At 40.6% G+C, this 27770-nt stretch overlaps 2 protein-coding genes and 1 pseudogene across 5 annotated transcripts in view; 2 read left to right on the forward strand and 1 right to left on the reverse strand.

Moving 5' to 3' along the window:
• The window catches only part of LOC113680949 (sorting nexin-6-like), a 47457-nt gene that overhangs the window by 13218 nt on the left and 6469 nt on the right, over positions 1-27770 (forward strand). The gene's annotated exons all lie outside the window — the stretch shown is intronic.
• On the forward strand, positions 2223-23191 carry LOC149046063 (uncharacterized). Of its 4 annotated transcripts, none has more exons than XM_089206405.1 (6): positions 2223-2360; positions 4777-4915; positions 8115-8269; positions 9155-9293; positions 12528-12568; positions 16646-23191. In XM_089206405.1, the coding sequence occupies exon 6, from the start codon at positions 16659-16661 to the stop codon at positions 23091-23093; it is 6435 nt and encodes a 2144-aa protein (XP_089062531.1). In that variant the 5' UTR covers positions 2223-2360; positions 4777-4915; positions 8115-8269; positions 9155-9293; positions 12528-12568; positions 16646-16658; the 3' UTR covers positions 23094-23191. The 4 variants fall into 4 exon arrangements, with proteins under 4 accessions (XP_089062531.1, XP_089062532.1, XP_089062533.1 ...); XM_089206407.1 differs by lacking the exon at positions 2223-2360 and adding an exon at positions 4153-4307; XM_089206406.1 differs by lacking the exon at positions 4777-4915 and having other exon boundaries at positions 2224-2360.
• Positions 14992-15780, reverse strand: LOC149046064 (protein CFDP2-like; annotated as a pseudogene).

Consider the following 27770-nt stretch of genomic DNA (forward strand, 5'->3'; position numbering starts at 1 on the left):
CTTCATTTTAATCATTTATCAAATGCTAAGTCGATTTCGTTTTCAATACAACAAATTAGGAATTTGTCCTCCATTCATTTTCAGAACTATTGTTTCTCTTAATTAGACGGAATTAATACGATTCTTGATTTGCTGAATGGTAAATTTTATCTCGTATGAAGAAACTGTGGTTATTCATCGTCGTTAAATACAATATCGGCTAAAGTATAATCGTTTATATTGCGCTTTGTTTTCGCCTCCGATGTACGTAGATCGAGACGTTTTGATTTGAAGAAAACGAGTCAGAGTCTTTTTCGTGCGAGCTCGGCCATCACGATCTACAGCGGCAGTGAAAATATCGAGAGACAAAGGATACCACTTATCGGCCATAGTTGTTCCTCAAGGCAATAAAATTAGCCTCGCTGGTAAGTACATTGTGTTATAGAGTAATTTAAGTGTTTCTGTAGCAGGCCAGGACTTGCTAACTTTGAAACTGAAACTAAACATACACCTGCCTTTGGACAACAGCAAGAAATACAGTACTAGTCTTCGATTTCGAGATTGAAAAACGATCGTGATCTTTCTATCTATTTAGTCATTGCGTGTGTTTTGATGTTGGGGAAGTTTTGCGACTGTCGATTGTCTGAGAGAAACAAACAGACAAAAACAACTCCGCAGTCGATTAGAGATCCAATATTTCGAATTCACCGTCCAGTCCAGAAACATTTTCCCCTAATTTTGTAAAGTTACACGCTCTTAGCTTGCTGAGCATTTTGATGAAGAAAGTGTAAGGTTTGTTTTATTGTTAAAAATTGTGAACTTTAAACTGAATTGTGTTCGTTCAAAAGTTTTACCTCTGGTGAAAGACTCTCAATTTAGAGCATTTTCCTTGTTTGCTCCAAGAACTGTCTCAATGCGGTTCGAAAAAAAAAATTTATCAGAACATTCTAGAAGAAGACACGGGAATATGTTTGACCTCTGTCCAAGAGCTTACTCCAATTACTTAAAATATAACACCAGACACGACTACAGTAAGAAAATCGCCAAATTTCTGCTTTGTATTCAGTGAGGGAATGTGGAATGGTGTGCAAGTTAACCCCCCTTCCCTTCTCTCTACAACCCACTCCTGCCGATTCGAGAATTTCGTAAAATATTTTCTTAAGGACCGAAGAAGGGATCAACGCACAAATGTGACGTTTGCGGTTGTTTACGCCTTCAAAAACCACGCGATGTCATCGGATTATTATTATTTGTTAGGGTCACAATACGTAACACACTGGTTTTACTTTCGTGTTCCTGTTAACGAGTTGAAGGCTGGTTGAGCATGGGCAATTTTTGTTTGTTGTCTTGCGTGGTTCAAATTTTGACAAACACACTGTTGTACTTATTGCATAGATTCTTTGAAAAATATATCTTCAGTCTGTTAAAAAAGGCTTCTTAAAATCGAATGTGTTATCCTTGTTACTCTTCTAAAAAGGACTTTGATCAAAACATTCTTGAACATAATTTAAGTTCAATTGTTGTAGTAATCATATCAGGCACGGGTGTCTGAAGATTGCTTCTTCATCTGCCTTTCTTCTTGAGTTAGGATGACAGAATGGTGTGTATGTAAATGGCCCCCTTTCCCCTCCACCCCACTTTCGCTGATAGGGAAGTTTTCTAGCGAGAAATACAGTAGCAGTCTCCGATTTTGAGATTGATGAAGGATCACGAACTTTCTTGTCTGTTTAGTCATTGTGTATGTCTTGATGTTGGAGAGGTTTTGCGAATGTATGTTGTCTAAGAGAACACCATAGAAACAACTCCGCAGTCGATTGGAGATCTTTTCGAATTCACCGTCGTCCATTAAAATAAACAAGGATACATTCAGAAAACTGATATTGATACGACACACGCTGAAGGAGAAGGAGCTTAATAAAACAGTTTCAGCAAACAAAAAGGTGAAATTGCACAACAATTTCTACAATCGTCACCCCAGATTAGTGAAAATGTCAAAGGGACGTTATTTGATGCACTTAATGATTTGACCATCTGATGTGCTGCGTGTGTCAAATGAACGAAAGAACTGCTTTGTTTTGTTAGAAAATAATGCTGGAAAAAGCAAAGAGCGGATTAACCCGAATATCATTTCGTTAAAGCAGCAGAATTTTTGGTGTGAGAATTATCCATTTTTTATGGACAACGGTACAATGTGGAATAAAGTATAATCGTTTATTGCGCTTTGTTTTTACCTTCAATGTGCAGATCGGGCGTTTTATTGCAATCCTTCTTCGTGCGAGGCCGGCCATCACGATCCACAGCAGCAGTGAAAAGATCGAAAGACAAACGATAGCATTTATCAGCCTTAGTTGTTCTTCAAAGCGCTGAAATTAGGGTCGCTGGTAAGTACATTTTGTTATAGAGTAATTTAGTTGTTTCTGTAGCCGGCCATGACTTGTTAATTTTGAAACTAAAACTAAACATATACTAGTCTTCTATCTCAAGATTGATAAAGGATCAGGAACTTTCTTGTCGATTTAGTCATTGCGTATGTTTTGATGTTGGGGAAGTTTTGCGAATATATGTTGTCTACGAGGACACCGTAGAAACAAACTGACAAAAACAACTCCACAGTCGATTGAGATGTTTTTCGAATTCACCGTAATCCAAAAAAAATTTTTCCCCTAATTTAGTAAGCTTATACGCTCTTTGCTGGCTGTGCATTTGAATGATGAAATTGTAATTTATGTTTTATTGCTGAAGATTGTGAACTTTAAACTGAATTGTTCGTTCGAAAGTGTTTCCATCTGTGAAAAACTCTTAATTTAGACCTTTTTCCTAGTTTGCTCCAAGAATTGTTTCAATGTGGTTTAAAAACAAAATTTGAGCAGAACATTCTAGAAGAAGACATTCGAATATGGTTGACCTCTGTTCAAGAGCTTACTCCAGTTACTTGAAATATCACACCAAACACGACTGCAGTTAGAAAATCGCTAAATTGAGTATTTTCTCGGTGTTGTCTTTTGTCTGCTTTGAATCCAGAGAGGGAATGTAGAATGGTGTGCAAGTAAAGCCCCCTTCCCTTCACCCCAGAACCCACTCCAACCGATTCGAGAATTTCTTTAAATATTTTCTTAAAGACTGGGGGGAGCTGATGTGCTTTGCTTTCCCACTTTGTAATGTTTTTAGCTACATCGAACTAAACAGCTCTGCTTACACTTAACGGATCAGCGCATAAATGTGGCGTTTGCGGTTATCTACGCCACCAAAAAACACGCAATGTCATCAAATTACTATTTGTAAGGGTCATAATACGTAACACACTGGTTTTACTTTCGTGTTCTTTTTTACGAGTTGAAGCCTGTTTGCACATGAGCCATTTTTGTTTCTTTTCTTGTGTGGTTGAAATTTTGACTCTTACACCGAAATCAAAACCGATTGCATAGATTCTTTAAAAAAGATTTTTACAGTCTGTCTGTGAAAAAGGTTTTTTTTAAATCCAATGTTTTAACCTCGTTACTGCTCTAAAGAAGGGACTCTGATCAAAACATTCTTGACCATATTTTAAATTCTATTGTTGTTATATCACGCCAGGCACACGTGCTAGAAGCTTGCTTCTTAATCTGTTATCTTTTTGAGTTAAGGATGTAAGTGTGTATATTAATGCCCCCCTCCCCACGCCCCCCCCCCCCCCCCCCCCAACCACACTCTCGCTGATGGGGGAGTTTTTTTTCCTTCGGGGAAGGGATCATATCCCATACCCTAAGGAAAGCAACTCCTTCGTTCTACTTGTTTTAGTCACTCAGTCCTTGGTTATTCTGAAAGAGGACTTTGATCCAAACATTCTATAACAGGACGGTGAAACATCGTTGACCTCTGTTCAAGAATTCACATTTTCTTGCTTAAAAAATGTCACGACAGAGACTCGTAAGGTCAGAAAATCACCAAAATTTAGTATTTCCAAGATGCTGTTCTATTATCTACTTACCATTTATGTGAGCAATGTGAAATAGTGTCTAATGCGAGGAATTTTTCACCAACTTTTGTAGAGGGGAGTAAGTTTGAAAAATTTTTAAGATCAACGGGTCGAGGCACATTGTTGCGTTAATTTGCTGGGGGCCAAAAATGGACCAATGATGAAAACAAAGCGAAAACAATTGATATAATACCAGCAGGGTGCAGCTATTTAGGGATGTGAATAATGTACATTACGACAAAGCCAGATTAGCTTTTGCTTTTGAGTTCCTTGAGTGTTTTGTTGACTACAGAAAGCAGCCTTGTTCTTTATGTTCTTTATCGCAAATGAAGTATGCATACCTCACTGAAAGGTTTCTAAAACTTCAACGACGGTACGTGTACTTCAATCCATTTACATGAAAGTAATGTGTGGCAGTTAAAACTCGTTTTCAACGGAAAATAAACAAGCATACATCCTAGAATACTTATATTGATACGACACAAGTTGGAGGAGAAGGAACTTACTAAAACAGGTTTAGCGGAAGTGTGAAATAGTACAGCGATCTCAACTATCGTCACTTTACATTACTGAAAATGTTAAAAAGTGACGTTATTCGATACATTTTACGATTTCATCATCTGATATGCTGAGTGTGTCAAATGAACGAAAGAACTGCTTTGTTTTGTTGTACAATAATGCTGAAAAAAGCAAAAAGCAAAAAGCAGATTACCCCCGCTGCCATTTCGTTAAAGCAGCAAAACTTTTTGTGTGAGAATTTTCAATTTTTTTTATGGACAACGGCACAATATGAGATGAAGTATAATCGTTTATTGCACTTTGTTTTTACCTTCAATGTACAGATCGGAACGTTTTGATTGCAAGCCTTCTTCGTGCAAGCCCTACCATCACGATCCACAGCGGCAGTGAAAAGATTCAAAGACAAACGAGAGCATTTGTCAGCCTTAGTAGTTCCTCAAGGCGCTGAAATTAGCCTCGCTGGTAAGTACATTGAGTTGTTGTGTAAATTTGTAGTTTCTTTAGCGGGCCACAACTTGCTCATTTTGAAACTGAAACGAAACATCCAACTGCTTTTGGACAACAGCAAGAAATACAGTACTGGTCTTCGATCTCGAGATTGATAAAGGATCACGAACTTTCTCGTCGATTTAGTCTTTGCGTACATTTTGATGTTGGGGAGGTTGAATGTATTTTGTCTAAGAGAACACCAAAGAGGCAAAGTGGCACAGACAACTCCACAGTCGATTGGAGGTCTTTTCGAATTCACCGTTGTTGTTTATAACCACCTTCCCCTAATTTTGTAACCTTATCCGCTCTTGGCTTGCTGTGTATTTTGATAAAGAAATTATAAGGTATGTTTTATTGCTGAAGATTGTGAACTTTAAACTGAATTGTTCGTTCGAAAGTTTTTCCTCCGGTGAAAGACTCTCAAGATAGAACTTTTTCCTTGTTTGCTCCAAGAATTGTTTGCATGCAGTTCTAAGAAAAAATTTTGAGCAGAAAGTTCTAGAAGAAGATATGCGAATATGTTTGACCTCTGCCCAAGAACTTACTCCAATTACTTGAAATATTACACCATACACTACTGCATTTAGAAAATCGTCAACTTGAATATTTTCTTGATGTTGTCTTTTGTCTACTTTGAATTCAGAGAGGGAATGTGGAATGGTGTGCGAGTAAACCCCCCTTCTCTTCACCCCAGAACCCACTCCTAACGATTTGAGAATTTCTTAAAATATTTTTATATTTAAAATTCGTGTTCCTGTTTACGCGTTGAAGGCTTCTTGTGCATGAGCAATTTGTTGTCTTGTGTGGTTGAAATTTTGACGCTTACACAGAAATCAAAACCAACTGTACTGTTGTATTTACTGCATAGATTCATAGATAAATTTTACATTCTTTTAAAAAGGCTTTTTAAAATCTCATGTTTTATCCTTGTTACTGCTCTGAAAAGGACTTTGATCAAAACATTCTTGACCGTATTTTAAATTCGATTGTTGTAATATCACGCCAGGCACCCGTGCTCGAAGGTTGCTTTTTCATCTGTTGTTTTTTTGAGTTAAGGATGTAAGAAAGGTATTTTTAATTCGATTGTTATAGTAATCATATCAGGCACGGGTGTCTGAAGGTTGCCTCTTCATCCGCGTTTTTTCTTGAGTTAGGGATGTTAGAATGGCGTATATATTAAAGAAAAATTTGAGCAGAACATTCTAGAAGATATCCAAATATGGTTGACCTCTGTTCAAGAGCTTACTCCAATTACTTGAAATATCACACCAGAAACGACTGCAGTTAGAAAATCGCCAGATTTAGTATTTTCTTGAAGTTGTCTTTTGTCTACTTTGTATACATGGAGGGAATGCAGTGTAATGTTTGCAAGTAAACCTCCCTACCCCTCTCCCCACAACCCACCCCTGCCGATTCGAGAATTTCTTACAAATATTTCCTTGAGGACCAGTGGAGAAGAGGTAACGTGCTTTGCTTTCCCAGTTTTTATTTTTTCACTTAACCCGGACTTAACAGCTCTGCTTACACTTCAAGGATCAGCGCACAAACGTGACGTTTGCAGTTATCTACGTTATCCAAAAAGACGCAATGTCACTGGACTATTATTTGTTAGGGTCACAATACGTAACACTCTGGTTCCACTTTCGTGTTCCTGTTTACGAGTTGAAGGCTGATTGCACATAAGCAATTTTTGTTTGTTTTCTTGCCTGGCTGAAATTTTGACGCTAACACAGAAATCAAAACCAACTGTTGAACTTATTCCATAGATTCTTTGAAAAAAGATTATTAAAGTCTGTTAAAAAGGCTTTTTAAAATCTAATGTTTTATCCTTGTTGCTGCTGTGAAAAGGAGTTTGACCAAAACATTCTTGACAATATTTTAAATTAGATTGTTGTAGTCATCAAGCCAGGCACCGGCGCCAGAAGGTTGCCTTTTATTTCGGTTTTTTTCTTGAGTTAGAAATGTTAGAATGATTTGTATGTTAATGCCCCCCTCCTTCCTCCCTCCCCCCCTCCTCTTCACCTGATGGGGGAATTTTCTGGAGAAATACCCACAGGACCGGGGGAGGGGTGATATCCCATACCTGAAGGTGAGCAACTCCCTTAGTCTCCACGTTTTAGTCAATCAGTCCTTGGTCACTCTGAAAAAAGGAGTTTGATCTAAATTTGATCTAGATAGAGAGTTTGATCTAGATCTTTGATCTAAACATTCGATAACAGGACAATAAAACATTGTTGGCCTCTGTTCAAGATTTCACATTTTCTTGCTTGATGGATGTCACGCGAGATATGCGTACAGTCAGCAAATCACCAAAATTTAGTATTTCCCCGATGCTGTTTTATTATCTACTTTCCATTGATGTGGGCAACGTGAAATGGTGTCCTATGCAATGAATTTTACACCGAATTTTGTAGAGCGGATTAAATTTGAAAAACAATTAAGATTAACAGGTCAAAGCACATTCTAGTGTTATTTTGCTGCGGGCAAAAAATGGACCAATGATGAAACCAAAGCGAATTTGATAGTTGTCGGTGAAAATTGATATGATACCAGTAGGGTGCAGCTGTTTAGGGATGTGAATAATGTGCTTTGCGACAAAGTCAGATTAGCTTTTCGCTTTCGAGTTCCTTGCGTGTTTTGTTGACAACAGAAAGCAGCTTATGTTTTTTTATCGGAAATAAAGATTGCATGCCTGACTAAAAGGTTTCTAAGACTTTAACAACGGTACGTGTGCTTCAATTCACTTACATGAAAGTTATATGTAACAGATACAACTCGTTTAGAACGGAAAAAAAAGGAATACATTCTAGAATAGTTATATTGATACGACAGACGCTAGAGGAGAAGGAGCTTAATAAAACATGTTCAACAAAAGGTGAAATTGTTATTATCGTCACTTTAGATTAGTGAAAATGTTACGAGTGACTTTATTTGATACACTTTATGATTTCATTATGATATGCTGCATGTGTCAAATGAACGAAAGAACTGCTTTGTTTTGTTAGATAATAATGCTGAAAAAAGCAAAAAGTAGATTACCCCCGTTACGTTTCCGTTTAAGCTGCAGAGTTCATGGTGTGGGAATTATCCATTGTTTCAATTAAGGACAACGGTACAATATGTAGATAAAGTCTTATCGCTTAATGCGCTTGTTTTCACCTTCGATATACAGATCGGGACGTTTGGATTGCAAACAAACGGCTACGAGTCTTCTTCGTGCGAGCCCGGCCGATCCACGATACACAGCGGTGGTGAAAAGATCGAAAGACAAGCGATAGCATTTATCAGCCTTAGTTGTTCCTGAAGGCACTGAAATTAGCCTCGCTGGTAAGGACATTGTGTTATAGTGTAATTTAACTGTATATGTAGCGGGCCAGGACTTGTTAATTTATAATCGAAACTAAACATCTACCTGCTTTTGGACAACAGCAAGAAATATAGTACTAGTCTTCGATCTCGAGATTGATAAAGGATCACGAACTTTCTTGTCGATTTAGTCGTTCCGTATGTTTTGATGTTGGGGACGTTTTGCGAATGTGTGTTGTTTAAGAGAACGTTATAGAAACAAACTGACAAAAACAACTCCACATTCGACCAGAGATCTCTTCAAATTCACCGTTCTCCATGAACGTTTTCCTTTAAGTTTCTAACCCTGCACGCTCTTAGCTTGCGGTGTATTTTGATGAAGAAATTATAAGGTATGTTTTATTGCTGAAGATTGCGAACTTTAACTAAATTTTTCGTTCGAAATTTTTTTCGCTGGGGAAAGACTCAATTTGGAACATTTTCCTTGTTTGCTCCGAGAATTGTTTCAATGCAGTTCTGAAAACATACACTCTAGAGTACTTATATTGATACGACACACGCTGAAGGAGAAGGAACTTATTAAAATAGGTTCAGCAAAAGGTGAAATTGCACAGCGATTTCTACTATCGTCACTTTAGATTAATGAAAATGTCAAAAGTGTCCTTAGTTGATGCACTTAATGATTTGATCATCTGATATGCTGCGTGTGTCAAATGATCGAAAGTACTGCTTTATTTCGTTGGACAGTACTATTGAAAAAATGCAAAAAGCAGGTTAATCCCAATACCATTTCGTTAAAGCAGCAGAATTTTTGGTGTGGGAATTATCCATTTTTTTATGGACAACGGTACAATATGGAATAAAGTATAATCGTTTATTCCATTTGTTTTTATCTTCGATGTACAGATCGGGACGTTTTGATTGTAAGCCTTCTTCGTGAAAACCTGACCATCACGATCTAAAGTGGCAGTGAAAAGATCGAAAGACAAACGATAGCATTTATCAGCCTCAGTTGTTCCTCAAGACACTGAAATTAGCCTCGCTGGTAAGTACATTGTGCCATAGTGTAATTTAGTTGTTTCTGTAGCGGTCCAGGACTTGCTAATTTTGAAACTGAAACCAAACTTCTACGTACTTTTGGACAACAGCAAGAAATAGAAAACTTGTCTTCAATCTCGAGATTGATAGAGTATCACAAACTTTCTTGTCGGCTTAGTCATTGCGTATGTTTTGATGTTGGGAAAGTTTTGCGAATCTATGTCTAAGAGAACACTATAGAAACAAACTGACAAAAACCAACTCCGCAGTCGATCAGAGATCTTTTCGAATTCACCGTTGTCCATAAACATTTTCCCCTAATTTTGAAACCTTATACACTCTTAGCTGGCGGTCTATTTTAATGAAGAAATCATAAGTTACGTGTTATTGCTGAAGATTTTGAACTTTATACTGAATTGTTCGTTCGGGAGTTTTTCCTCCGGTGAAAGGCTCCCAATTTAGAACTTTTTCCTTGTTTGCTCCAATAATTGTTTGAATGCAGTTCTAAGGAAAAATTTGAGCAGGACATTCCAGAAGAAGACGTGAATAGGGTTGACCTATGTTGAAGAGTATACTCCAATTACTTAAAATATCACACCCGACACAATCGCCAGATTTAGTATTTTCTTGGAGTTGTCTTTTGTGTGCTTTGTATTCAGAGAGGGATTACGGAATGGTGTGGAGGTAAACCTCCTTGCCCCTCTCCCCACAACCCACTCCTGCCGATTCGAGACTTTCTTAAGATATTGCCTTAAGGACACACTTAACGGATCAGTGCACAAATGTGACGTTTGCGGTTATCGACGCCATCCAAACAGACGCAATGTCATTGGATAATTATTCGTTAGGGTCACAATACGTAAGACAGTGGTTTCACTTTCGTGTTCTGTTTACGAGTTGAAGGCTGGTTGCGCATGAGCCATTTTTGTATGTTGCCTCGTCTGGTTGTTGCAGAATTCTCTACTTCGTTAAAGAAAATCTCTGCGGAGAGCTGGTTCGACAACCAATAGGACTATATCGTTCTGCTTTCGTGCGGTTATTTAAGATCCATACAATATCCGTACTTTCTACATTCAATCGATCTCGATCTTTTGTTACAAGATAGTGATTCTATTTATCTGCTATTACAACGGAATTACACGCCTAAACTATGTAAAATCAAGATTGACATTAGTTATTTGAAGTTTTCTAAAATCCCAAGCTATTTCCTTTCAAATTGATTTTAACAGCTGTTTCCCATTCTACTCGGATAAACATTTCTGTTATTTACACCCGATCGCACGCACCAGTTACGGCACGAATGACACATCACGCAACGTCACAGGATATTCCAACCAAAACACGCACGCACCAGTTACGGCACGAATGACACATCACGCAACGTCACAGGATATTCTAACCAAAACACGCACGCACAATTTCCCCAGAAAATTCCTTATCTGATTATTTGAGACCATTATTGATTGTCTATATCACTTCTGCTGTGCGCGATCCGAACATTCTTGCTACATGTCTGTCATTACTATGCTAAGCTCAATTATACATCTAAATCTTAAGTAACCCTGAGCTTAATTGCTGAATTAGAAATTAAAGCATCACGCGATACGCTTACAAGAATGTCGCTACACTGGCTGAGATTTTGACGCTTGCATGGAAATCAAAACTGTTGTACTTGTTAAAAAGGCTGTTTAAATTTAATTTGTTATCCGTACTTCTGCTCCGAAAAGGACTTTGATCGAAATATTCTTGGACATAATTTAAATTCGATTGTTGTAGTAATCACGCCAGGCACGCGTGCTCGAAGGTTGCCTCTTCATCCGCTTTTTTCTTGAGTTAGCGATGTTAGAATGGTGTCTATATTAATACCCCTGACCCCCATCCACTTTCGCTGATAGGGAAGTTTGCTAGATAACTACCCACTGAACTTGGGAAGGGGGCATATCCCATGCTCTACGGTGAGGAACTCCTTCGTTCTCCTCATTTTAGTCATTCAGTCCTTGTTCATTCTGAAAAAGGACTTTGATCTAAACATTCTGTAACAGAACAATGAAACATTGTTGGCCTCTGTTTAAGAATTCACATTTTCATATCCAAGAGGAAATAAATTATCTTGTCTCAACTGACGCAACCCTACTCAGTAAAGTAATTACTTTAGCGAATCAAGAGAAATGGCCCATTGGATGACATCATATTCATTTGATCAACGCCTTCTCGATTAAAAGTTTCTCAAAGTTTTTTTCTTGTAAATTAAGATCTTCTGGATGAGCCCCCTCTCAAGTGAGCCACGAATTTTGTACACTTTTGTAGGGCGAAAGAAGTTTGAACAATAATCTTGACCAATGCATAGTACCTGTAGGGTGCAAACTTTAAGGCTTGTGAGATCTCTTGTGTGGGAGATAGAGAAGGAAAAAAAATTAACAGCAAAGAAAACAAATTCTCTTCGCTAAAGTGTCTTTTTAAATCATGTTCCGAATGTCAGTATTCCATAGAATTACACCTGTTAATTCCAATAGAAATCCTTTTTCCAGCCAGTTTTCATCAAAAATTCTGTTTCGTTTTTCAGTATTCCTTTATTACGCATGACCAGCTGCGAATGTAATCCTTGACTGATTACGGTCACATAAACCGTGGACAGAAAGTAAATATTTTTCGGAATACTTGCAAAAGAAACCTTGAGGGACAGAAACTCAGTAATTGTGGCAGCACTTGATGCAGAAGGCGCAGGATAGCTGCTTCCGCCAGAAGGAGTCCAGAATGTCTAAGAGCGTATTTAAAAAGTTTTGATACCCATTAAATAATTGGGCCAAAGCTCTTCAAATGTCTGTGTCATTTTGTGATAGGAAGTGAAAGACCGAAAATAACAACAGACTACACTTCATACTTGTTAATTTAAAAAAAAAAACTTACATGTTACCCTGCGTTTGTTTAGTAAGAAATCACAGCTGACGTCAAAATGTGGTAAGAACAAAGAAGAGGCACACGAAGTGCAGCTGAGTGTGTCACTGATGTTTTTACCACATTTGTGACGTCATCTGTGATCTATTATCATAAAGAACCCAGGCAACATGGATTCTATTTGTTTTGTACAATAAATGCATTTGTCCTCCAATAGATCTTAGGTAAGAACCAAACACAGTGCCTGCGTTTTTTGCTTATGATAAAAAAAGAACCTACAGATAATTTTGCTGCTTGAGCAGCTTTAAAAGCAAGTGATTCTAAATTGTTCAACCTTTGATTGCAGACAGTTCAAGTATTCCCAAGTTTTGCCAAACTTCTAGAACGGTATGTATCATTTAACTCACTGATTCGAAAGTAAGTTCCAAGTAACCTTTTAAAGGGAAGTTGCGTGACATGAGACTCACGCAGTCACGGTTAGGTTAAGATTGAAATAGGAGAGGTGATAATTAGAGTGATAGGTTTGAGGGGAGAGCGTTGGAAGTTTGTGACGTGGTGAACGTTGATGATAAGCAATGAAAGAATTTGACGATTGAGAGTACAGTGTACCCCACAACTTCGGTACACTTTTTCTCTAAATTTATTTTCGTTTCCGATCTCTAGCTACACAGTAAATATTTCTTGCCTTTCGTCAAGAAACCACGGGTTACCATAGCACGTAAATTAAAGTTAACTGTCACGTGTGGAGTGTATCATCGTCCTCATTATCATCATCATCGCTCGTTGGGCCTGTAGGTGCATAAGGCGGTCACATTGTCCGCCCAACCCCCCTGTTGCGTGCCGCCACCCCAGCCACAATCCAGCTCTTCCATATCGCCTTGCCTTTTTCCTCTTTCAACAGTCCCTCTCCAACTGGTCCTTGGTCTCCCTCTCGCCCCTTGACATTCTCGTGTCCACCCCAATACCGCAAAAAAGTTGTTCACACCCTCTCTCTTGAGTACGTGTCCTAAACAGTTCCACCTTCTTCTTCCCACCTCGCAACCAATTTTATTGGTGTCTGCCATTTCAACTACTCTCCTGTTTGTCATTCTTTGCTGCCATCTGGTACTCAGTATCCGTCTTAGGCATTAGTAATGTAAACTTTTCAGTGTTCTTTCATCGGTCTTTGTGATTTTCCATGTTTCACAACCATGCAGCAGGACCGATCGGACTAAAGTCTTGAATTGGCACATCTTGGCTCTCTTTCCTACTCGTCTGGCTACCCACACCTTCCATAGCCTCTGGAATGCACCTCGTGCCTTCTGCATTCTGTTCCTAATATCTTCACTGCCTCCACCTTTCTTTTTTACAATAGCTCCAAGATACGCAAACTCCTTTCACTTCTTCACCATTCACCACAATGCTCTCCCTGCTTTACTCTTGACTAAATCTTGAACCAGTCTGTTATCTCCCATCCGTCGATTACAGCGCATTCAAACCCTCCGTATATCCCCACTACCACTCTCACCATCTTGCGCGCAATTCCATAGCTCCCCGTGGTGTTCCACGAGCTTTCTCTGTGTACCGAATCGAGGGCTTCTTTTCAAAGTCCACAAAGTGCGTGCGCAGACTCGCCCTCCAGTCATTTGCCTGCTCTAAGATGTTTCTTTAATGTAAAGATCTGTTCAGTTGTATTTCCATCTGGTCTAAGGCTGGCCTGCTCTTTTTTAAGCTTCTTGTCTAAACCTTTCTTGATCCGTTCTAGCAGCATCCTGGGTAATATTCTATTGATGGTGGGTAGCAAAGTCACTCCTCTCCAATTGTTACAATCACGCAAATCACCTTTCTTAATTTATTGACAACAAGTCCCTTCTTACACACTTCTGGTCACCTTTTACTTTTCTAAAGCCTGTTATATTATCCGTCTGCCTACTTCCGGTGTATTGCATGACAGCCCTTAGTAGGTCTGGGCCCTGGCTTTGCTTTCCTGAACGCATCCTTAACCTCTTGTATTCGCCATCTTCTTAAATAGATTTCCTCAATCTACTTCAGTTCTTCTGTTTCTTCTTTCTCTTCCACCGGATTTGTGGGATCATCTCTGTTTAAAATTTTACTCAAGTTCTCTACCCAGCTCTGCAATCTTTCTTGGGATTCTGTCTTATTCACCCCCAGTTTGTCTTTCACACGCAATTCTCGCCTCCTCTGTTCCCGGCTATTGTCTTGGTTATGCTGTTTAGCTCCTCGTTTCTACAATTCTCAGCGGCCTTGTCTGCTGCTGTAGCCCTTTCCTCCAACCAATTCCTCTTATCCTCCCTAGCACTCTCTTTCACTTCCTTTTCTTTCGCACTATACTCCTCTCTCTATCGCTGTTCAAGTCGTTCCAATCTCGCACCCTCTATATTAAGTTTTGCGTCTTACCCCTCCTAAACGTTTTCCCACGTCGTGTCTCCTATCCGTGGCTTGCTCTCCTTTTTACCTTCCAATAGCTTTCTATGTGGCATCTCTGAAAGTCACGAAGATCTTGTCGCGCTTCCTTTGAATCTTCTATATCTCATATCGTTGAAAACCTGTCCTTCACTTTAATGTTATATCTCCTCCTGATCTCTTCACTTTGCAACTAACGCACGTCAAACCTCACACTTGTTTTCTTCTTCCCATGCGCCTTTGCCAACTTTAGCCTCATTCATTTAGTTCTCACCAGGTAGTAATCACCATATACGTCGGCTCCTCCCATCACTCCAGTGTCCAGAATCGATGTTCTCATGCGTCCATTCACAAAGACATGGTCGAGCTGGTTAAAAGTCTTCCCACCTGGTGACTTCCAGGTTAGCTTATGGATCTCTTTCTGTAGGAAACTGTTCCAGTTACAACTAAGCCATTCGTACCACAGAGGTCACATAACCTTTCCCATTATCATTCATGACTCCGACACTAAATTTCCTCAGAACCACCTCTCTGTTAATGTTGTTACTCCCGTAAGCGTTCAGGTCTACCATCATCAAAATCATATCATGACTAGTGCAGCTTGCAACAGAGTCTCGCAGTTCATTGTAAAATTCATCCTTTTCCTCGTCCATCGCATCGTCTGTTGGTGCATATGCTTTTATTACCGTAAGCTTTTGTGTTTTGAGTAGAATCTTGCCTTAATGGTCCTCATTCAGATTGGCATCCATTCCATTAAGGCTCTCTTCGTCCTCACACTCATCATGATGGGGACTCCTCCTTGTTGCACTCCCTCATCTCCCACGTACGCCACCCTATCACTACCTTGCAGTGTTCTTGATCCTATCCATTTCCATCTGGTCTCGCTTATCCCTAACACTTCAATTCCACACCCTACCATCTCTTGGCCACTTGCGCTGTTCGTGTTGCCTCCGCCATAGTCCTTGCGTTCAAGAAACCGATGGTGATCTGTTTCTTGGGGGCTATTATGGGGCCTATCGGCCTTTAGGCTTCCCGCCGGCTTTGGCCGAGGAGCGTCATTACGGCCCCAGCAGTAACACGTCCGGTTTGAGTTGTATCGTTGATGCTTTCGGCTTGTTACATGTGTTTCTCTCTACGGGGCAGGGTTGTTAACCCTGCGCCCAACCCTCAACTGTGGGACAGGGGATCACTTTTTGTCTGGTTTTAACCCTTCAACCTGTTTGGCAAGGGTGACCCTACCAGGAGTGCAGGACTGCAGCCAGAATAGCTATAGGTGTCATTGAGATCAGGTCGGCGAACTTCTCTTGTATTTATGTAAGAGTGATGATTGGTTTTGACTTTTTGCCAGCATGCTTGAACCAAGGGAGAAGTGATCCTTGATGTTAGGAGACTTGCAATTTAGCTTTTGTAAGAGTACCATCACCAATTACCTCACAAGCGGAAAAAAACTACCAGCTCAGCAGAAGACGATAATCGTACAGCTTAAAAACTCCCTTGTCATTGACTTCGACCATCAGTTCCCTGCGTAATTTTGTGCTTGGGCTGAGTGATTCAGTATCAACATTTTAACCTAATTTTTCCTCTCTAATATGCGAAGGGGCCAAATCAGGTGAGATCTGTCGAGTTCCATATTTCAGGTCGACTGTGTCTCGAAAAAATACCCATCGTGGAACCAAGTGAACACTGAAAGAAACAAACAAGTTAACAAATAGGGAAGGAAATAGATAGTTTCTCTCACACACAGACCGTATCCCTGTTGCTTTGAAGTCTTTTCTGTATGATACTGACCTTTAAGTTCTGAGTGACAGTGAATCTTTATCACTCTCTTTTCCTCCCTTCTATTAGCCTCTGACTTCATCGAGCAAATTGTTTCGAAAGCGAGATTTTTTCAATCGCCCTTACTTCCTCTCTAGAATATAATTGACATGTATCAGCGAAAATATCTTGGTAGGTTAATAAATAATCACACCAAGTACCACAAAACCGTTGAAGGATCAGCGAAAGTATAGCGACCTACCGACATAGCCGAATTAGGTACTAACATAACTATGGTTTTAATAGGATGTAACTGATAATGGCCACTCGGTTGAAGTACACCACAGAGCAACTGAATTACTACAGGATTTGTTACGTTGTCACTGACATACTAACTGAGGGTCTGCGAACCATCTTCAAACAAGAATGGGACAATCGATACAAGACAACACTGGGAGAATGGAAAGATCAACCCAAAAATGGAATGGACTTCTGGAATGGCGAGTCTACTCGAATCAGAAAAAGAAACGCTGGGCTGTTGACAACCATGAAGAATGGCGATAGAGCTGAGTGGGATTGTACCATGCTGTTTTACGCTATCCTGTATTCAGATTGCATATATTCACTTAATCCATCAATTAGATCAAATGTGGACGACCTAAGGAAATTTCGAAATGAAGAATTTGCACATATGCGACAGGGCCACCTCTCCAACGGAGATTTCCAAATTGTTATTACAAAGGTTAAAACTGCATTCCACGCACTCGGTCTCCCGACATTGAAAATCAATGACGTTCAAAATCAGACAAACTTCTTAACAGAGGAGTTAGACGAGGTTTCAAGGAAGGTTGACGACTTGAAACAAGAAGTGAACAAGAAGGAAAAGGAACTTCTAGAAAAAGACAAGGAACTTCTTGAAAAAGGAACAAAACTTGAAGAAAAACTGGAAGAGCTTCAAGAGAAAGGAAAGGAACTTCAACAAAAAGAAGAACAGAGGCTTGCCTTAGAAAAGCAATTACATTCCGATGTCTCTCCATTTTGCATTCTCCCTCCCAAACCTAGCCACGACATCGCTCCTCGGGAATCTGAAGTTGGTGAAGTTTTACAAAACCTCCAGACACTAAAAGACGCCAATGATGGGTTGAGCATACTGTATTTGTCAGGAAATCCAGGAAGTGGAAAATCTCAGCTGGCCCGTTTAGCAGCCAAGCGATTTTACGACGAGGTCCAACAAATACCTTCCGCAGCTTCATTTGTCATGACATTGAATGCTGAAAACTCAGAAGCACTTTTGAAATCGTATGTCCTTTTCGCTCAACATTGCAAATGTCCCGGGTATGAAATAACAAACACTTACGGCTCCAAGGATTTGAACACAGACGAGAAGATTTCATATTTCAAGACCTTAATAAGTACAAAAATTGAGCATTACGCTTCATGGCTGTTGGTAGTTGATAATGTGACCAGCGAATCTCGTACAAGCGACTATTTGCCAGATGCAGACAGCGAGTTGTGGGCAAGGGGTCAGATGCTAATAACAACACAAGACACTGCGTCTATGCCGTTGTCAAGCTCTTCCATACAAAATATCTCACTCAGCGCTGGAATGCATCCTGATGATGCATGCTTTCTGGTGAACCTCCTCACTGGAACCACAGATGTCGAGATTATAAAAGAAACTGCGAAAGTACTCGACTACCAGCCACTTGCCTTGGCAGGCGCAGCCACGTATGTAAGACAAGTTCGTCAGAATAAAGCAACCTCGAAGTTTGGCTGGACCGACTATTTGAAGAAATTGGAAATGGGGAAACGAAGTGCTATTGAAAACATTCTTGCTGAGACAAATCCAAGCTATTCAAAGTCCATGACCAAAGCAATAACACTCGCCGTCGAAAAGGCGATGACAGATGACATAATTTGGCATCACGCGTTCCTTTTTCTCTCAATGTGTGCATCACAGCCGATCCTGCAAGACATTATTACCGAGTATATTAAAGCAATTGATGACGATTTTGAAGATGAAGATATGATAAGAACAAGGATGAGTCGATGTTCACTGTTGCTAATTGAAGAAGAATCAATTGGTGTTTATATTCGAGTCCATGGTGTCGTTCTTGATGTTATTAAATCTGCGACAAAAGGTTTCGCAAAGGATCAAAGCTACAAAGTGCTGTATGGCGCGGTAATGTCTTTCTCAAAATTTGAAGAGCTAGAATCTATTGTTGTGGGAACAAGAATAGTTCCCCATCTTAAAACGTTGAGCTTAAAAGTTGAAGACATGTCACTCGGGAAAGGAATACCAGAAGCGACCGAAAGAGCCTTGTGTAATTTTCTGGATGGCCTTTGGAGCCTTAATTTCATGTGTCTAAACCATAGTGAGTTTAGAGCGGCGCTAGTCTATGGTAAATGGCTGTTAAAAATTCAGATGAAACAGCTGGGACCTGAGCATGTTGATGTTGCAAGGTGTTACAACAATCTGGGTACTTTACATAAGGCTCTGGGCGACACAGATGAAGCAAAAGACTGCTATAAGCGTGCACTGGAGATTCGTCTGAAACAGCTGGGACCTGAGCATGTTGATGTTGCAAGCTCTTACAACAATCTGGGTACTTTACACAGTGATCTGGGCGAGACAGATAAAGCAAAAGACTGCTATAAGCGTGCACTGGAGATTAAGATGAAAAAGCTGGGACCTGAGCATGTTGATGTTGCAAGGTGTTACAACAATCTGGGTACTTTACATAAGGCTCTGGGCGACACGGTTGAAGCAAAAGACTGCTATAAGCGTGCACTGGATATTCGTTTGAAACAGCTGGGACCTGAGCATGTTGATGTTGCAAGGTGTTACAACAATCTGGGTACTTTACACAGTGATCTGGGCGAGACAGATGAAGCAAAAGACTGCTATAAGCGTGCACTAGAGATTCGTCTGAAACAGCTGGGACCTGAGCATGTTGATGTTGCAAGGTGTTACAACAATCTGGGTACTTTACATAAGGCTCTGGGCGACACAGAAAAAGCAAAAGACTGCTACAAGCGTGCACTGGAGATTCGTCTGAAAAAGCTGGGACATGAGCATGTTGATGTTGCAAGGTGTTACAACAATCTGGGTACTTTACATAAGGCTCTGGGCGACACAGATGAAGCAAAACACTGCTATAAGCGTGCACTGGAGATAAAGATGAAAAAGCTGGGACCTGCGCATGTTGATGTTGCAACCTCTTACAACAATCTGGGTACTCTACATAAGGCTCTGGGCGACACAGATGAAGCAAAAGACTGCTATAAGCTTGCACTGGAGATTCGTCTGAAACAGCTGGGACCTGAGCATGTTGATGTTGCAAGGTGTTACAACAATCTGGGTACTTTACACAATGATCTGGGCGACACAGATAAAGCAAAAGACTGCTATAAGAGTGCACTGGAGATTCGTCTGAAACAGCTGGGACCTGAGCATGTTGATGTTGCAAGGTGTTACAACAATCTGGGTACTTTACATAAGGCTCTGGGCGACACAGATGAAGCAAAAGACTGCTATAAGCGTGCACTGGAGATTCGTCTGAAACAGCTGGGACCTGAGCATGTTGATGTTGCAAGCTCTTACAACAATCTGGGTAATTTACACAGTGATCTGGGCGAGACAGATGAAGCAAAGGACTTCTATAAGCGTGCACTGGAGATTCGTCTGAAACAGCTGGGACCTGAGCATGTTGATGTTGCAAGGTGTTACAACAATCTGGGTACTTTACACAGTGATCTGGGCGACACAGATAAAGCAAAAGACTGCTATAAGCGTGCACTGGAGATTCGTCTGAAACAGCTGGGACCTGAGCATGTTGATGTTGCAAGCTCTTACAACAATCTGGGTAATTTACACAGTGATCTGGGCGAGACAGATGAAGCAAAAGACTGCTATAAGCGTGCACTGGAGATTCGTCTGAAACAGCTGGGACCTGAGCATGTTGATGTTGCAAGGTGTTACAATAATCTGGGTTCTTTACATAAGGCTCTGGGCGACACAGATGAAGCAAAAGACTGCTATAAGCGTGCACTGGAGATTCGTCTGAAACAGCTGGGACCTGAGCATGTTGGTGTTGCAACCTCTCACAACAATCTGGGTAATTTACACAGTGATCTGGGCGAGACAGATGAAGCAAAAGACTGCTATAAGCGTGCACTGGAGATTCGTCTGAAACAGCTGGGACCTGAGCATGTTGATGTTGCAAGCTCTTACAACAATCTGGGTAATTTACACAGTGATCTGGGCGACACAGATGAAGCAAAAGACTTCTATAAGCGTGCACTGGAGATTCGTCTGAAACAGCTGGGACCTGAGCATGTTGATGTTGCAAGGTGTTACAACAATCTGGGTACTTTACACAGTGATCTGGGCGACACAGATGAAGCAAAAGACTGCTATAAGCGTGCAATGGAGATTCGTCTGAAACAGCTGGGACCTGAACATGTTGATGGTGCAAGCTCTTACAACAATCTGGGTAATTTACACAGTGATCTGGGCGAGACAGATGAAGCAAAAGACTGCTATAAGCGTGCACTGGAGATTCGTCTGAAACAGCTGGGACCTGAGCATGTTGATGTTGCAAGCTCTTACAACAATCTGGGTAATTTACACAGTGATCTGGGCGAGACAGATGAGGCAAAAGACTGCTATAAGCGTGCATTGGAGATTCGTCTGAAACAGCTGGGACCTGAGCATGTTGATGTTGCAAGTTCTTACAAGAATCTGGGTACTTTACACAGTGATCTGGGCGAGACAGATGAAGCAAAAGACTGCTATAAGCGTGCACTGGAAATTCGTCTGAAACAGCTTGGACCTGAGCATGTTGATGTTACAAGGTGTTACAACAATCTGGGTAATTTACACAGTGATCTGGGCGACACAGATGAAGCAAAAGACTGCTATAAGCGTGCACTGGAGATTCGTCTGAAACAGCTGGGACCTGAGCATGTTGATGTTGCAAGCTCTTACAACAATCTGGGTAATTTACACAGTGATCTGGGCGAGACAGATGAAGCAAAAGACTGCTATAAGCGTGCACTGGAGATTCGTCTCAAACAGCTGGGACCTGAGCATGTTCATGTTGCAAGGTGTTACAACAATCTGGGTACTTTATACAGTGATCTGGGCGACACAGATAAAGCAAAAGACTGCTATAAGCGTGCACTGGAGATTCGTCTGAAACAGCTGGGACCTGAGCATGTTGATGTTGCAAGCTCTTACAACAATCTGGGTAATTTACACAGTGATCTGGGCGAGACAGATGAAGCAAAAGACTGCTATAAGCGTGCACTGGAGATTCGTCTGAAACAGCTGGGACCTGAGCATGTTGATGTTGCAAGGTGTTACAATAATCTGGGAAATTTACATAAGGCTCTGGGCGACACAGATGAAGCAAAAGACTGCTATAAGCGTGCACTGGAGATTCGTCTGAAACAGCTGGGACCTGAGCATGTTGGTGTTGCAACCTCTCACAACAATCTGGGTAATTTACACAGTGATCTGGGCGACACAGATGAAGCAAAAGACGGCTATAAGCGTGCACTGGAGATTCGTCTGAAACAGCTGGGACCTGAGCATGTTGATGTTGCAAGCTCTTACAACAATCTGGGTAATTTACACAGTGATCTGAGCGACACAGATGAAGCAAAAGACTTCTATAAGCGTGCACTGGAGATTCGTCTGAAACAGCTGGGACCTGAGCATGTTGATGTTGCAAGGTGTTACAACAATCTGGGTACTCTACACAGTGATCTGGGCGACACAGATGAAGCAAAAGACTGCTATAAGCGTGCATTGGAGATTCGTCTGAAACAGCTGGGACCTGAACATGTTGATGGTGCAAGCTCTTACAACAATCTGGGTAATTTACACAGTGATCTGGGCGAGACAGATGAAGCAAAAGACTGCTATAAGCGTGCACTGGAGATTCGTCTGAAACAGCTGGGACCTGAGCATGTTGATGTTGCAACCTCTTACAACAATCTGGGTAATTTACACAGTGATCTGGGCGACACAGATGAAGCAAAAGACTGCTATAAGCGTGCATTGGAGATTCGTCTGAAACAGCTGGGACCTGAGCATGTTGATGTTGCAAGTTCTTACAAGAATCTGGGTACTTTACACAGTGATCTGGGCGAGACAGATGAAGCAAAAGACTGCTATAAGCGTGCACTGGAAATTCGTCTGAAACAGCTTGGACCTGAGCATGTTGATGTTACAAGGTGTTACAACAATCTGGGTAATTTACACAGTGATCTGGGCGACACAGATGAAGCAAAAGACTGCTATAAGCGTGCACTGGAGATTCGTCTGAAACAGCTGGGACCTGAGCATGTTGATGTTGCAAGCTCTTACAACAATCTGGGTAATTTACACAGTGATCTGGGCGAGACAGATGAAGCAAAAGACTGCTATAAGCGTGCACTGGAGATTCGTCTCAAACAGCTGGGACCTGAGCATGTTCATGTTGCAAGGTGTTACAACAATCTGGGTACTTTACATAAGGCTCTGGGCGACACAGATGAAGCAAAAGACTGCTATAAGCGTGCACTGGAGATTCGTCTGAAACAGCTGGGACCTGAGCATGTTGATGTTGCAAGCTCTTACAACAATCTGGGTAATTTACACAGTGATCTGGGCGAGACAGATGAAGCAAAAGACTGCTATAAGCGTGCACTGGAGATTCGTCTGAAACAGCTGGGAAACGAGCGATTTAGCAAAAACAATGTTTAACTAGCTGAAAAAAGAGTAGAAATAGATATTTTAGATATTAGAACAAAATCCAGGATATTTCGCGGTTCACAGGAAACGTATTAAAGTTTTTCACTAAACGCTTGAGTACCTTATAATTGAAAAATCGAAAACTGCTCCTCACCTCCCGTTCCCGCCCCTCGCTTCCCCTCCTCCCCCCGCCACTTGTCATCAAGGCTCACATGAGCCTCAATCACTAGAGTCTGAGCAGCGGTTGTCTTAAAGAAATAAACATCATTTGTTCCGAACTTCGTAGACGGAAAATTCTCTGGATAACTAATTTGCTAACATGCCACAGGAAACTAAAAAGAAAATCCCGTTACCTCTTCATCAGTAGTTGTTTAACATCCTAGGTGGAGTGGAAGTAACGTCTCATTCTTGTGGAATCGAAGAGCGAACTTCAATAATGATCTTAACGGACGCGGTGAATGGTGATTTTGGATATATGAAATTCATATATTTGCACTGCGGTGAAGAAATGAAATTAAGAGCTCCTCGCAGCTAAGAACACTACAGAAACGAGTAGTTGAAAATAGGACCTGAAAAAAAATTCAAGCCCGTACAAGTCCTTTTTTCAACTATTCGTTTCAGTAGTGTTCTTAGTGACGCGGTGAAGTCTCACAATGTACTGGCTCACAATTCCTAATACCCACATTCCTACAAACTCCTCTTTCATCTTGAAGAAAAAATTTTAAACGAAAGTTTAAGTTTTTTTTAATTGGACTTGAGGGTTGAAAACATCATTAGTTTTTCTCATACAGGGCTCCCTGCCCTTCTCCCCAGTCAAAAATTTCTAATGAAAGCCTAGTTAAAGCCCGGATACCGCGTGGATGACCATTATCATGTCGTAAAGAAGTTACTTGCACGGGGATGGGGTTATTTATTGATGAAAAAAGTTAGTAAGATTGTTGTTCGTCTGAAGGTAGAATTGTAACATGTTTTACTTCTCCATAATATTGCGGGACACGAGTGAAAAAGGGAACAAATGCGGTATTACAAACACTTTTGGAAAACGAATTTTAAAATACTTTTTTTCGATGAGATACTCTTGTGAGATGACGAAACTGATAAAGGTCCAAATCCAACCAGGAATGAAACATTTTATTCTGAATTCGTAACTCTACATTGCACCTAAAGTGTATCTTTGATTGTAACGTATTACACTGTCCAAGGGATTGGATTTGAATTGTCTACGTGGGCGGTTTTATCGTTGAATTGCGGCCATTTTCTCCGTGATAACGCTTCCCTCGATGCCTGTAAGAAGTACTGACTCTTTTCCCTAATCCTTATAGACCTTCCGCACTAGAACCCATCATAGATGCTGTATAACAAGATCCAAGTGACATTATGATGAACTCGTGGATATAACGTGCAGAATATAATTCGTCATTTCGTCGGGTCGTCTAAAAAAACCTTGACATTTAATTTCTACTCTGCTAACAAAGCATTGAGAGGGAATATTCAGTTGTTCACATTGTGATAAAAGGGCTACTCCGCATTACATTATCGGCACAAAATTAGTCGTCATCCCCACAAAAGCTCACCCCAATTGATTTGCCATAATTAACATTGGGTTCGCATCCTATATACCGTATTTACCCGTGTATAATGCGCACTTTTTTTCCCATAAAAACAAGCATCAAAATCGCGGTGCGTATTTTACACGGATTCTATTGTTTGTCAAGCACGTCCTAATTTGCATACGTTAAAATCGCAACAAAGAAAGTAAAAGTGCACGGATCGGTGGCCTGGGGAGGAGAAAGAGCTTGCTTGTTTACGACTCATTTGAAGCTCACATGACAGATACTGTGAACACTTCCTTCAAACGCGAACTTCCCTTCTCCAGCCGCTCGATGTATCTTTGAACAAACCATTTAGAGATGGAGTCCGAAAGGAGTGGATGGCTGATGGAATTCACGAACTTACTGGACGACAAAAAAAGGCTTCGGAGGAACTGATCTGTTCGTATATTTACGTTATATGCTCTCCCCAGACTTCCTAGGCCGCGTCAACGCGTTGCTTTTTCCCATGCTTTGCATATCCACGGCTTAGACCGGTGAAGGCAGGACTAAAACAAAAAAGGGATCTCAAATCAGATGATCTGAAGTCGTCAAACTATTTCCCTAGGCTTCAGAGTGACTGTTTCGAAGCTCCGCGTAAGTATGTGGTTCCGTATTCAGTAACTGATAATGGGAATGAGGACTCGGAAACTGCAATTCTTCAATTTCCTCATAGACACGGGTATTCATTGGATCTTCATATGCTGGATTGTTGTGGAGGGGAGGGGAGAGGGGAAGAAGGAAATGGTTTTCGGCGATGAATAAGCCTGGCATTCAGTACGATTTGTTAAATGCTTCCTGTTGTTATTTTACTGATACATGTATTTTACTAGCTCTGGCAATTTTGCTTGAACAACAGGTTACCCCACCATAACCCTTGCTTTGCTCAGGCCAATTTACCCTTCCCAAGCCTTTTCACCTCTTTATCTTCCATTGCAACTGAACTCTATCGGTTTCTATTCCACTTTTGAAAAACTACGACGGCAGTAAAAATAACAATAAGAAATTCTTATGGTGACGATAATGACAACCATAAAAAAAAAGAAAAAAAAAAAAGGAAAAGATGCTTTTGACTTACATTCTTTGCTTCCACACACAAAAGATGGCGATGGCAACTATTACAATGACTGGTACAACTATTGCCATGGCAATGATGACATTGAGAAGGTGACCTGATGTCCCTTGCCCATCGGCATTTGATGTTTTGGAATTCCTGATGAAGATAAGAATTGGCAAGCGGTCAAATACGAATATTGTTTACAGCGGTACTAATAAATTCGTCATAAAGACCTTCACAGTTTCCTTGCCATGCGAACTCGCCGAATGTTGATGTTCCGAATGGACAAGGAACACAAGAAGTCTGCGCCTCTTTATCCTGGTAAAGATCCACTGCGCATGCCTGGCAATCTGAGGTATTGTGTAAGTATCTAACAGGACAGCTCACTATAAATAACAAAAAGGGTAGAAGATATTCAAAGTGTTTGACGTATCATCAAGCTGTTTATAAAGCTATTTCAGTGCTGTTTGAAGCACCTGTTTGTATAGCAAGGCAAGTGCATTGTGTTTTCGATAATCACATTACAATCATTCTTCAACCTCATGCGCGGAAACTCATTTTCAAGAGAGAGGTTTTGTACTTTGATTCAGCTGAAAGAATGATTTTTTGGTGCTTGGTTATGATATACTTCCTTCGTTGAGTTAATTACATCTTTCTTATTACTTACGATAGGGTCTAAACTTAAAGGGCATGTAAACCCAAAAATACATGTTTTTCTTATACTATGTAAAAAGTGGCGTAGAAAACGAATTTGAAATTAGTTTTGTCCAATTCGACTTATTTTAGGAGAAGATCGGCATTATCAACTGAAATTCCATTTCCGGTAAAAACAATAGCGAGAAGTCGTGACGTAAGCGGTGGAACCAAAATATTGCGCAACACATATTTCCCAGTAGAACTGGTGTGGGAGTTCGTGTAAGTAGCGGTAGTTCGGAAGATGTTTTTTCAGAAGGTAGCGACTCGAATGCCTTAAGCTTAGTACATGACAGCGCTGGGGATAATCCAGAATCTTTAGGAGAGTCTGGGCCACGTCCGCCGCGTAGGGTTCACCGAAGCGATCCGCACGAAGACAGTACAGAACATGTCGACAGCGATGCGACCGTCTCGGAAACTCAGACTGGTATTTAATTTACTTTGTGATTCAGTATTTGTATTTGACATGAAAATGCAATACAGCGAGGGTACAATCTAAAGGAATGCAACAGAATTTTTTTAAACTTGAGCTTCTGAGAGTGTTTTATATAAAATTATCAAAGGTGCGAGTGTGGAACTTGTCAACCAATGCCGAAAACTCATGAAAGTGTTTGTTGTACGGAAATCGGGCAATTGTGGCAAAATGGCCTGAAACCCAGATAAGTTGTATCACTGAGCATCCAGGTTTTCAGTCAATTTGCCTCGATTTCTGGGTGCTGGAGACGGCCAAGTACGCTTACAGGCAGCAGTAAAGCACAGATAATCACACCAGAAACGACTAAGCTAAATATTTTCTGTTTCATCTGTTTTGTTACATTTTGAGATCGATTTACTCGAGTTGTTTCTGCCATTGATTTAATAATACAATACTAGAGCTAGTTGTTTTTCGCTTCTTTCCTGGCAGGAAATTTCGCTAAATTGCCTACAGATAGCTTGTTCGTTGGTGTTGGGGATATCTCAGCAAACACTTTAGGGTCGCTGTGCTATCTTGTGCGGTAAACAATATCCTTCATCTCAGAAGCATTTCCATCGATAAAACAAGTTGTATCATGTGCATTTCCTTGTGTGGCCTTCATAATTATCCAACCTTGTTTGTGTTTGCTTCGATTTGCATTATTGAAAAGATAGTTTTGCAAGCTGAAATCAGGATCTTTTAAGTTGTACTCAAAATGATGAATATTGTCCTACTGACCTTTGAATGTATTTTCACTGCTGTGAAAACCGTGACACAAATTCTTCTGCTGTTTCTCTGCAGGGTTTCTCAAAGGAAGCACTAAGTGGGGCTGGCATGGATTTTCTTATAGAACATAAGGGTTGATTATGGGATCCTGTATAGAATTCTTTGTATAG

This window comes from Pocillopora damicornis, chromosome 5 (assembly GCF_964200805.1).
Source record: "Pocillopora damicornis chromosome 5, jaPocDami1.2, whole genome shotgun sequence".
In the NCBI taxonomy this organism is placed as follows: domain Eukaryota; kingdom Metazoa; phylum Cnidaria; class Anthozoa; order Scleractinia; family Pocilloporidae; genus Pocillopora; species Pocillopora damicornis.

Coding starts and splice junctions, on each gene's coding strand:
- LOC149046063 (XM_089206405.1), top strand. CDS start 16,659: ATGGCCACTCGGTTGAAGTACACCACAGAGCAACTGAATTACTACAGG.